Below are 10,691 nucleotides of genomic sequence, written 5' to 3' on the forward strand. Positions count from 1 at the left end.
CTGTTCTCCTTTACAGTCAGTGTGTATGTTGACTTTATCACAATTAATACATTTGGCTATTATTCTTTTTTATATTTTCCTCTGTTAATTATGCATTATGCTAATATGTTTAATAAATATATATTTTTTGTTCTTTTAAGTCTTTGTTGATCAACATTGGAGTCTTTTTTCGACCCATCAATGAATTCTTTTCTTGTGTTGTAATCTACGTCTGAGATAACATGTAATATTTATGAGATTTGTTGTTTTATTCTATTTTTAGGTGCCTTTTTAACATTTAAACAGCAACAGCACATAAAAATAATCTTTCTTTTATAGTTTTCATAGTTCTAATGCATAAACTGTAGATATTGCCATATGTAATAGCCTATAGATCAATGTACATCTGAATATGTATGTATGTCAGAATATACAGAACAAATTTGTATACAAACATATATTTTAAAATATACACATACAGTATATCTAATACATAAAGTAGATCTTTACAGTTTAAACATATATAAAATAAATATCTGTATAAAAATAAATTCTAATATATGAGGTTTAGGTTAATTGTATATATGTTTTTTATGTTACTTCATCCAGCCTATATTTTAAACTGCATTAGATATATATTTTTTAATTAAATAAAGACGTTGACCTTATGACACATTTGTGATCACTTTTGCACTTTTTATGTTAATCCTGCAGCTTCTTTTCTTGATAAAAACTGTATTTCAAATAAAAAGAATATCAAACATTTATTCATAATTAATTTCACTTTTGGTCTGCTTACATTTACAAAGTTGTAAATTATGTTGTACATACCTGTGTTAAGTAAAGCCATACTGTCATAACACCCCTAAGGTATGAACATAATAAAACAACATGCATCACAACATGTATTAGAAATATGTGCATTCCCATATAAATAATATTTGCTGTTCATACAGAATTCATATAATTGTAAACATGTTCAATCTAGTAAAATTTGTAATTAAAATATGGCCATATATCCTCTGTGTCAAATAAATAAAATGCAACACATGTTCAGGAGCTCCTTCTCACAACCTCCCTATCGATATATCGAAATACATAAATATACAATACCAACATATAAAAATATCAAAATATTTACTGTTCGTGTTAGTTATATACCTGGCAAACGAAACAGCCAATCAGCTGTACGAATTCAGCTAAATATCCAATCATCTCGTAATGACGTCAGTGTAACGGACATGACTAAAAGCGCGTGTGCAAACGTGCAGGATGACCACAGAGGGCGGAGAGCTTATCATTGACTGAGCCTGCTGCACTCCGCTCACCCGCAGTGTCTCTGACAAGTAAAACAAGCACACCGGTAAATTTAAACTCGTCCCCATGTCAGCCAATCAGCGTCTGTGTAATACGGTCTCGCTCCGCAGTCGTCCAATCAGCTGCGCGCTCCTCTTTGTTGTTGGTGATGACATGAAAATATTGTTGTTGCTGCTGGAGGCTGCGGAGACCGAGCGCTGGGAGTCAGGCAGGGAGGACTGGGTTTGAGGGTTCAGAGGAGTCGATCTTAGCGAAGATTTCATTTTGTTTGTTTTGTTCTCGACTTTAAAGCAACCGCGTGTTGCGTGGAAAGTGGCCATGTCGGTGAATATGGACGAACTCAGACACCAAGTCATGATCAACCAGTTTGTTTTGACGGCTGGTTGCGCCGCCGATCAGGCGAAGCAGCTCCTACAAGCGGCCCACTGGCAGTTTGAGGTGAGTGTGAAATCTGGACGATTTACGTGCTCTGCACTTCATGTCCTGCCCCGGGGGAGCGGTGATCTGATCGCCCAGCTCCACGTGAGCTGCCGACAGATTCCAATGGATTCCCGGCGTCGATTATTTTGAGTATTTTGTGTCCTCTCTTGCGACCATGCGCTCCTGTGGCTAACGCGAGCTAAGCTAGCAGCACTGAGGACGTGGTACTCGGCTCAATGGCCGTTTTTGTTTACATTCTCCACAGGAATCCACCGTGTCATCGCCGAGCTAATTGTTGTTAGCCTAGCTGCTGGCAGGATAACCCAGCCTTCATAGGAGGAGTGCTGGCTCGAGCTAGCTCGCTGTGTCCTAGCTGGAAGGCTGTCATCGAAAACAAAAGCTTCATGTTAACGCGGAGAGTCAAACCACTGATGCCATCTTGACAGACAAGGCCCGTCTGATAACACGTCCTCACGTCCACACAACACCGTCGTCCATCATTATTCTCAGATTAGAAAATACTGGTTTGGCTTGTTGGTGCAGCTCAGATATGAAAATGAGGATAAATGAAACGTCCCTGCTGCACAGGTTCAAAACAAACCCCCCATCACATGACCTGCATGGGGGCAGTGAGAGGACATGTCTCTCTAGAAGTGTTTTTATGAACTCCTTTTTGTTTATGGTCATTTCTGAGGAGGAGATAAAGAGATCGGACTGACTGGACTGGAGCTGAGTAGTGTGACATTGATCCCAGTCTTGTCCAGTTAGAGACTGATTAACGTGCTTTATCCTTCCAGCTGTTCTCATAAACAAGCCCTGCTGTGCTCAGTTAATGAGAGACGATCACTCTCAGCTCTGCTGGATGCGCTGAGCTTCGACTTTTCAGCTGTCGATCACACAAAACGAGACACCTGAACGCATCACGCTGGATGTTTTCTAAGTGATTGATCACTAAATCAAGAAAGTAGCTGTCAGATTAATCAGATAATGAAAAAGGCTCCGGTTCATGTCAGCTGACTGTAGCTGAAAATGGCCTCCTGGCAGCGGGTGTCTGGACTTCTTGCAGACATGTCATCAAACACAACACAACACGGCTGCTGCTCTGTGATCTGTGAGGCCTGCTGAGCAGCTGACAGACACCTGAAGGATCTCTGACTTCAAGCCCGAGCTTCCAGATGGTTCCCCTCAGACCACTCCTCCATCTGCTCTAATGACCGATCTGTTGGTGCAGCCGGGCCAGGTGCTTCACCTGAGGGGCGGGAGGAGGTGGCGCGGCTCAGCTCCTCTCAGCCGCTTGTTGTGATTGGCTGGGTCATCCTGACTTGCTCAGGAGGTCAGCAGAGGAATCAGACCTCCTCCGGGCCGAGAAGTGATGATGGAAACACAAAGTAGTGGACTGTCGGTCATGGCAGTAATTGTCAGTCGTAGCGTCTGTCGTTCAGATAAGTGCTCACCTGTGATAGAAAACATCTTTAGTGGCATTTTCAGACAATTTTTATGGCTGATGTTATATTTTCAATATAACATAATAACTACAAGTTATTTTCAGTGTGATTAATCCGCCAGATTTGTTCTCAATTAGTCAGTTGAAAAAGCTGAACCAAAGTTTGTTTGTTTTTCAGAGCACAAGTGAAAAAACGTTGAATTTAAAGAGACATAAAACAGAAAAAGCTGCAGATGCTCCCGTCAGAGACGCAGATTGTTCACTGTCTTTGCTCCAGAGATGACTGAAACGAAACCGTCAGCTGACTGTTAGTGTGTGTAGAGTGTGTGTGACGTTAATGAGCTGCTGTTTGTGTCGCCGTGACGGCGGCGGCCTGATTTTCTTCTCGGGGCCCGAAAGCGTCTTCTGTCCTCAGCTGAGAGCCCGAGGCCCCCTGCTGCAGGGCCACAACAACGGCCATGCCGCGTTCGGCCTCGTGTTTAACAGTCAGTGAGCCTTCATTCACCAGGAAGAAGAGAAGAAGAGACGAGTGTGTTCATTTCACAGTTCATTCAACATTTTATTTGCTGTTTTGTCTGTCCTTGTGGGCACCTCTGTGGACACCTGGGCGGACAGCTGCAGGTTAGCTGCAGGTTAGCGGCAGGTTAGCGGTTGGCTAGCTGCAGGCTAGCTCCACCGTGAACTCGTGGTCGTGTTCGCGGCAGCAGGAAGTGTGAAGTTTGCTCCTGAAAACAAACGGAGAGCAGACAAAGAGCAGCGTGGACCCGCCGGGTCTTTGGCATGTGTGTCACGTTGTACGGCAGACATTCCTGCGCCGCCGCTGCTGTTGTCAAACAACCAGACCGCGGGGGCGGGCTGCGGTTGGGGGCTGGGGGGAGACCGCTGCATTCATTGAAGTGTTGGCAAGAAAGAGGCCTCCAGCGAGGGGAAATGGAGGCTCCGCTGAGCAGTGAAAGCAGCTCTCACTCCCTGCCTGATGCTCTCTGTGCTGTCCTGAACAGGGTTTGGCTTCCAGCTGCTTCCTGCCTCTCATTACATTTGACTCACACAGCTTAGCATCAGGTTCTCCTGTAAAAGAAAAGTTTGTTAACAGCACTTACTGCTGTTTCCATGCACGACAAAGATTTCTGACTTGTTTCCCAAGTTGAGACCGGGACCCAGCAGGGCCTGTGCTGGGTTTGTAGTGACCCAGGTCTGGAGGAGGGCTTGGCTGCATCCTTTAGCTTTCTGCTATCGCTAGTTTGTCTTTCTTAAAGCCAATCACAATCATCTGGGCTGATGGTGGGGGGCTTGTTTTGGTGGAACATTTGCAGCTCTGGTATTAAAACAGCTAAATCTGAGCAAAAGAAAAGCTAACAGCTGTTAGCTTGTTTACATTTGTAACGTGAGCCACCAGGTTGAGTTAGCTTGCCATTTTCAGCCTAGGTCAGCCTGCAGGTGGCGAAGTCAGAGGTTGCTGAAGTTTGTGGTGATAAAAATGATAAAAATGGCAGCCAATGGCAGGCTAACACCAACAGGCCACCACCAACAGGCCACATCAGGTGAGTCAGACAGGTCGTCGTGGAAAACACGAGCAGAATCGTTCTGCAGTATTTTATATCACCAGTATCAATATGATCAGAGGGTCAACAGAGTCTGAGGAGACGGAAATGTCTAATTAGCTAAAGTTAGCATGCTAAAGTAACACAGTGAACATATTCCACATTATACTTGCTAATTGCCAGCATGTTAGCATTGCCACTGTTAGCATGTTAGCTTCCTGTGTTCAGACAAAAGATGATGCAAGTGTCAGAAACACAGTCGGTGCGTCTGTTGCTAGTTGTTCCAGCTAACATCCGCACACAGGAAACGATGGAGCGGCGAGTTCGTGAGGTTGAAATTCGCTTCCTTCACTGTCTGAAACTCGTTTTTTTTTATGTCATGAAACATCCAACATGGCCGATTGACCTTTCAACCTTTAAAAGTGAAACAGCTCCCGAGGGGACGCTCGGAGCCTCGTCTGGAGAAACTGGAGTCCGATGATGCCGGATGAACTCGTAGTTTGTTTCGCGAGCCTCCTCCTCCTCCTCCTCGTCTTTCCCCTCTCGAGCGTGAATCACGCCGCAGAGGAATGTTTCCTCCTCCCTGACGTGTCGAGGCCGGCTCTGTTATCGGCCCGTCGTCTCTGTCTCTCAGTGTTTGTGTTCACGCCGGCCTTGGCTGTGTTCACAACAAAGAGGAACAATGCAAGGAGCCAGCTCATTTCCTTGTTTGCGCAGGGAGGCGGCGTGAAAGCTGCTGTTTACATTTTATCGTGTCTGTTTTCCAGCCGGTCGGCCCGTCGGACTCCAGCTGCAGACGGCCAGCCGTTATTTTCATGAATGATAATCTGCAGGTTGTTTTCTGTTAATTGACTCATTGTTTGGTTTTGACATGTTAGAGAACGCTAATCTCAGGTGACGGCTTAGAAGTTCTGCAATTAACCAATAATGAGAGGAATGATTATTGTTCATTTGAATCATTGAATCAACTCGTTCCAGAACTCGGTAGATTCATCAATGGACTGAAAATGAGTCTCCCACTACTTTAATACTCGAACGTCTTCCAGCCTCTCACATGTGAATATTTGCTGGTTTCAGCGTCTTTGGGTTTTGGATTGTTGGACGAGGAAAAGTCAGTTTGGGCTTTTCTTAGTCCTTCGTGTTCAGAGGAAGTCCCAGTTCAGTCTTCCTGTTCCACTCTGACGTCAGCCGGTTAGCTTCAAGCTAATCTGAAAAAGCCTCTCCGTGGTCCACAGACCCCGTTTTAGATGCCAGCATGGAGATAATGGTTTTAACCCTGAGCTCAGTGAGCAGTTGTGTGAACTGACCCGTGGGCTGATGGCGAGGGGGGGGATGGGTCACTTCTTCTCTCTGTGGTGGAGGGGAAGAAGACAAATGTTTGACTTCTCCTCTTCTGTCTGATGTGTGCTTTAATGGAAAGAATCAAACAACACACTTATTCTCTCTCTCTCTCTCTCTGCAGACGGCCTTGAGCTCCTTTTTCCAGGAGGCCAACATCCCCGGCCACCACCACCAGATGGTAAGTGCATTTGGTTCCCCTCAAAGAAAAAAAGCTAGACTTAAGGCATGTGTGGCTAAGCGGAGGCTGATTCCCTCACGTTGGCCGGTGGGACGGATGCACCCGCTGACCCGCTGGGCCGACTCTCAGCTGGTCTTCATGCAGCAGCCGGACTTAGCAGTCAGAGCCGGTCCAGCTTTTCCTACAAGAGGAGTGAACAGGGATCAGCACTGCTTCAGCACTGGTCCGCTTCTTTAATGAAACATAAAACAATCATTTAAAGAAGGTTTTTATTATAAAGCCTTAACAGCTGAACAGGATATAAACTCAAATGAAACAGCTGCTGCTGTTTTAAGCTCTCTGAACACTGTTTTTGTTGAAGGCTCTGAATTCCCAGGCCCCCTGAACTACCCACATTATAGTATTTAAGAGGTGAGGGAGCTCTGGGCGCAGACGGACGTCCACACTGATGTCGAGTCAGTGGCTCCTCTTAATGCTGCTGTTAGCTCTGTCCCGTTTAGCTCTTCTCGCCTCATTTGGACTGAAAGCACCTGGCGGAGGGCGTGTCCGATCACACCTGTGACCGCAGCTGCATGAAGAGTCTCTGGGTGTGTTCAGTCATAATAGCTGTTTAATCTGTAACTGCAGCGCTGTAGCACAATAATTAGTGGCTTATGAAGAGGACTCGCTCGACAAACGTCTGTCTGAATGAATGAAGCGGCGATCGTGTTGCCGGGCAGACTTGCGTCACCGTGCGCAGAGAGATGTGTGCGCCTTCGGCCCAGCGCTGCTTATGTAATCCACTTTCTTGACTCTCGTGTCTGAACCTCGCGCTGCATCCTGGGATTCGTCCAATCCCGATCACGCAGGAACAGCGTGCCGACATCTGCAGCCGTGTTTTGTTTTCAGTCAGAAGCATTTTTTTTCTCTCTCTTTCCTTCTCCTCCCCCTGCTCTCGTGGGGGAGTACGTGCCTCTCCGGCGCTCTGGGAGGAGGCTGAGTGAGGAAGTGTGAGAGGCGGCGGTCGGGTTTGTTATTATTTTGGGTGCAGTGTGGTGACATCATCTCGCCCGAGGCTGTGGTGCGTGGAAGAGTACAGACCTGCACGGCGCTGAGAGGAAGACTGAAGCAATGAGACACCGAGGGGGGGGGGGGTCGGCTCCTCCACCTCACCCTCCACCCAAACTGGCCCATTTCACAAACAGTGTGAGAGAGAACTCTGGGGCCTGTGAGGAGTTAATGCATGAGGGTCATGTGTTCAGCATTAATACCACTGCATACTGTGTGTGTGTGTGTGTGTGTGTGTGTGTGTGTGTTACCTGATCACCAGCGCTCCCCGAGGAGCCGAGCATGAACAGTCCACCATGTTTCTGTTTACCTTCCATCCTCAATGAGTCACATGTGGGAGTTAATCCAGCAGACAGTGAAACAAATAATAATCATAATAAACTAATAATAAAAGTTCAGATAATAAAAACCAACAGCCGAAGATAAAAACAGTAATAATAACGATGCGGTCTGTGGGTTTATTGATAATATCCACATCCACTTCCTGTCATTCACATTTGCTGAGAAAGAGTTTGATAATGATCGAACTGGTCAATAAAACATTTTGTGTTGATCGTCTGATGAGCAGAATCTTCGTCCTGCTTTCAGTCGAGACGTCTCACAGAAACTCGGCGCAGCTGCCGTGTTTTCACATGAAGCTCGTTCAGGTATTTCTCATCAGGTCAGAACTTCAGCTCTCAGTAAGTTTACTAGATCATTTACGGCCAAACTGCTGAGTGAGCACAAAACCGCTTGAAGCTCACGTCGGTCTGCAGGACCTGAAACGGCAGCAGCTCAGTCGGTGACGCTCAGCGGTCCCACAGACCAGTCGGTGTGAAACGGCCTCGTCCAGCCGGGACGCTGCCGGCTACAGCTCGACTGTCCTCCGTCTTTATCCGCCGTTCAGATGAAGTGATGTGAGACAGTAGATTCACTTTCTGTGAAACCTGAGAAACAATCACACATTTCTTCAGTTTGAGGAAACAAACGAAAGCTGAATGATGTTTCAGAGGCAGAAATGAAACGTTCAGTGAACGTCTCTCCACTCAGAGCGTCAATGTTTGTCAAGATTTGAACTTTATTGATCCCACACAGCAGCACAGACGACACGAGTGACTTTAATACTGTTTACACATCTGATCTGTGTGTGTGTGTGTCTGTGTGTGTGTGTGCGTGTGCACAGTCTACAGTTGTGTATCTCTGATGACATGTTCACACTCGACATACTTAAAAATCAGTAAATCGGGGATGTCAAAGTCAAAATATACAGAGGGCCAAAGAAACAGATTAGCTGCAAGCCGAGGGCCGGACTGGTTCAACGTTTATTAAAACATATTTTAATGATTGCACATAGCCTATTAAACTAAGATCTGACACAATGTATATTATTTAATGATTAAATAAACAATCCAATATTTTCTTATGGCTCCGTCAGTAATTAAGGGAAAACATTTTCAACAGGCAAGTTGAGTTCAACTGAAAAATAAATCTAAGTAAATAAAATAAATTAAAATACAAAAATCTATAGGACACAGACAAAACAATACTTTCCTTATTGGGGAGTGGGTAACTGAAAGTTAACATCTGTTCCGAGGCCCGTTTGCCGCGCTGCAGTGAGTTCGCGGGCTACCGTTGCATTGTGGGGAATGTAGTATCGGTGCGTGCAAAACACCAGCGGGCGGCTGCAGCCAGTTCTAATACTAATCAAATATCACCCGGGGGGCCGCGTATAAATCATTTGTGGGCCGCATCCGGCCCGCGGGCCTTGACTTTGACATATGTGCAGTAAATAAATGGGTGGGGTTTGGTGTGATGATCGGGGCTCTAATCTTACTTTGGGACTATAAACATGATTTGACCCGTTTTTCATTTGATAAAATATAAAATAATCTCAAACTCTCTGAGTCCCGCCCCGGGGTTAGCGTTAGTGTTACACTGCTCAGTGCACGTTACGTGAAAGAACACGTTCAGTCACAGAAGAGGAAACGTGATAAACGACCCTGTCGACCTCGACGCTGCAGACGTGTTTTGACTCCGTCGCCCCTGACGATGTGCACGAGAAACCCCGCTCAGACCTTCCTCTCAGGACGTAAACATGTTTTTGACTGAAAACATTGAAGTGAGTAAGAAAAGCAGCAGAAATCTGAGTATCTGCGAGGACTTGAAGTGTTGAGCTCGGTATGTCTGACCGTCCTGCACCGTTGCTATGGCGACGGCGTTTGTTCTCTAATTCAACAACAAGTGGTTTTAAATTTGCTGCCGCTCAGTTCACATCTCTGAATGTCTCCATGACAACGCAGGCAGGAACAACTGTTAACTTTCCTCCTCTTGTGTCCGTCCCACAGATGTGCACTCCCAGGAACACCCCCGCCACGCCGCCCAACTTCCCGGACGCCATCACCATGTTCTCCAAGCTGCGGGCGTCCGAGTGCGGCTCCGGCGCCGGCAGCGGCCCCTCCCAGGCGTCCATGGCCTGCTCGCCCCCGGCCCCCTCCTCCGCGTCGGGTTTCGGCTCCTTCTGGGCCTCCTCGCCGCCCAGCCACCAGCCGGCCTGGCTGCCCCCGTCGTCGCCCACCGGCCACCACATGCACCACCACTACCACCACCACATGCAACAGACTCCTATGTGGCCCCCCGTCTCTCAGCCCAGCGGCTCCCAGCAGCCCCCCGTCGTATCGGCGCTCCACGGCCAGAGATGAGACCGAGCGGCGGGCTGCGGGGGCGGGGGCTGGGAGGGAGGCCGGGCGGCTGGTTCAAGCGTAGCCAAAAGAATCTGTCGTGGGAGTGGGGGGGGTGGGGGGGTGTCCGGGTGGGAGGGGGTTTCACGTGTGGAATGAGAGGAAGTGGAAAAAGACACAGATACTGCTGCTCTCCTCTCGCTTCTCTAAACTGAAGACGAGCAGTTCGGAGGAGACGCTCTTCCTCTCCGTCTTCATCACAAGTCGTCCCGGCCGAGGAAGAACCTGGAGGCAGAAGCTTGTTTTTCATTGGACCCCGCAGAGCTCTGGCTGAGGACAGCGGTCATGTGACCTGCTGAGGCGCTCTGTGACCAATGAGAGGCTTCAGAAATAATCCGGCAGGAAGTCGTCAATAACCAGCGGATAGACGCGGCTGACGGGGGGGTTTGAGCGCCGTGTGGGCGGCGTGGGGAGCGTGGGCAGGATTGTAGACGTGTATTAACGCTGTAGCCATAAAGCGGAGTTTGATTTACAGCCATAAAAATGCTTCACACAGTGAAAGTGTGGCTGCATGTGTAGACACTAACCCGCCCCCAGCATGAGGCTCAGACCTGCTGGGGGGTTGTTTAAAAACCGCCCGCTGTCCTGAAGGGAGTCTCCTGTCTGCTGCTGAGTCACATCGCGTGTTCAGACGTTTCTCGGACACTTTCTGTTCGCGGCCGTCTGGAACTCAGGAAGCAGCTTCAGAGTCTTTGCTCAGAGCTGCT

The 10,691-nt window shown here is 47.6% G+C and overlaps 1 protein-coding gene across 1 annotated transcript; it reads left to right on the plus strand.

The window, feature by feature from the left end:
- The first annotated feature begins 1,475 nt into the window (after window positions 1–1,475).
- Window positions 1,476–10,023, plus strand: ubald2 (UBA-like domain containing 2). Its single transcript, XM_041957966.1, has 3 exons — window positions 1,476–1,734; window positions 6,164–6,220; window positions 9,592–10,023. Exons 1-3 carry the CDS (start codon window positions 1,615–1,617, stop codon window positions 9,943–9,945), a joined length of 531 nt encoding a protein of 176 aa, XP_041813900.1. The 5' UTR covers window positions 1,476–1,614; the 3' UTR covers window positions 9,946–10,023.
- Window positions 10,024–10,691: the final 668 nt, after the last annotated feature.

Source organism: Chelmon rostratus, chromosome 17 (genome assembly GCF_017976325.1).
Source record: "Chelmon rostratus isolate fCheRos1 chromosome 17, fCheRos1.pri, whole genome shotgun sequence".
Classification (NCBI taxonomy): Eukaryota; Metazoa; Chordata; class Actinopteri; order Chaetodontiformes; family Chaetodontidae; genus Chelmon; species Chelmon rostratus.

What these genes read in the sequence shown, in the direction of transcription:
- ubald2 (XM_041957966.1), top strand. Translation starts at nt 1,615, where the DNA reads ATGTCGGTGAATATGGACGAACTCAGACACCAAGTCATGATCAACCAG. An exon ending in CGGCCCACTGGCAGTTTGAG is followed by an intron (nt 1,735 to 6,163) that starts GTGAGTGTGAAA and finishes CTCTCTCTGCAG; the next exon opens with ACGGCCTTGAGCTCCTTTTT. An exon ending in CCGGCCACCACCACCAGATG is followed by an intron (nt 6,221 to 9,591) that starts GTAAGTGCATTT and finishes TCCGTCCCACAG; the next exon opens with ATGTGCACTCCCAGGAACAC.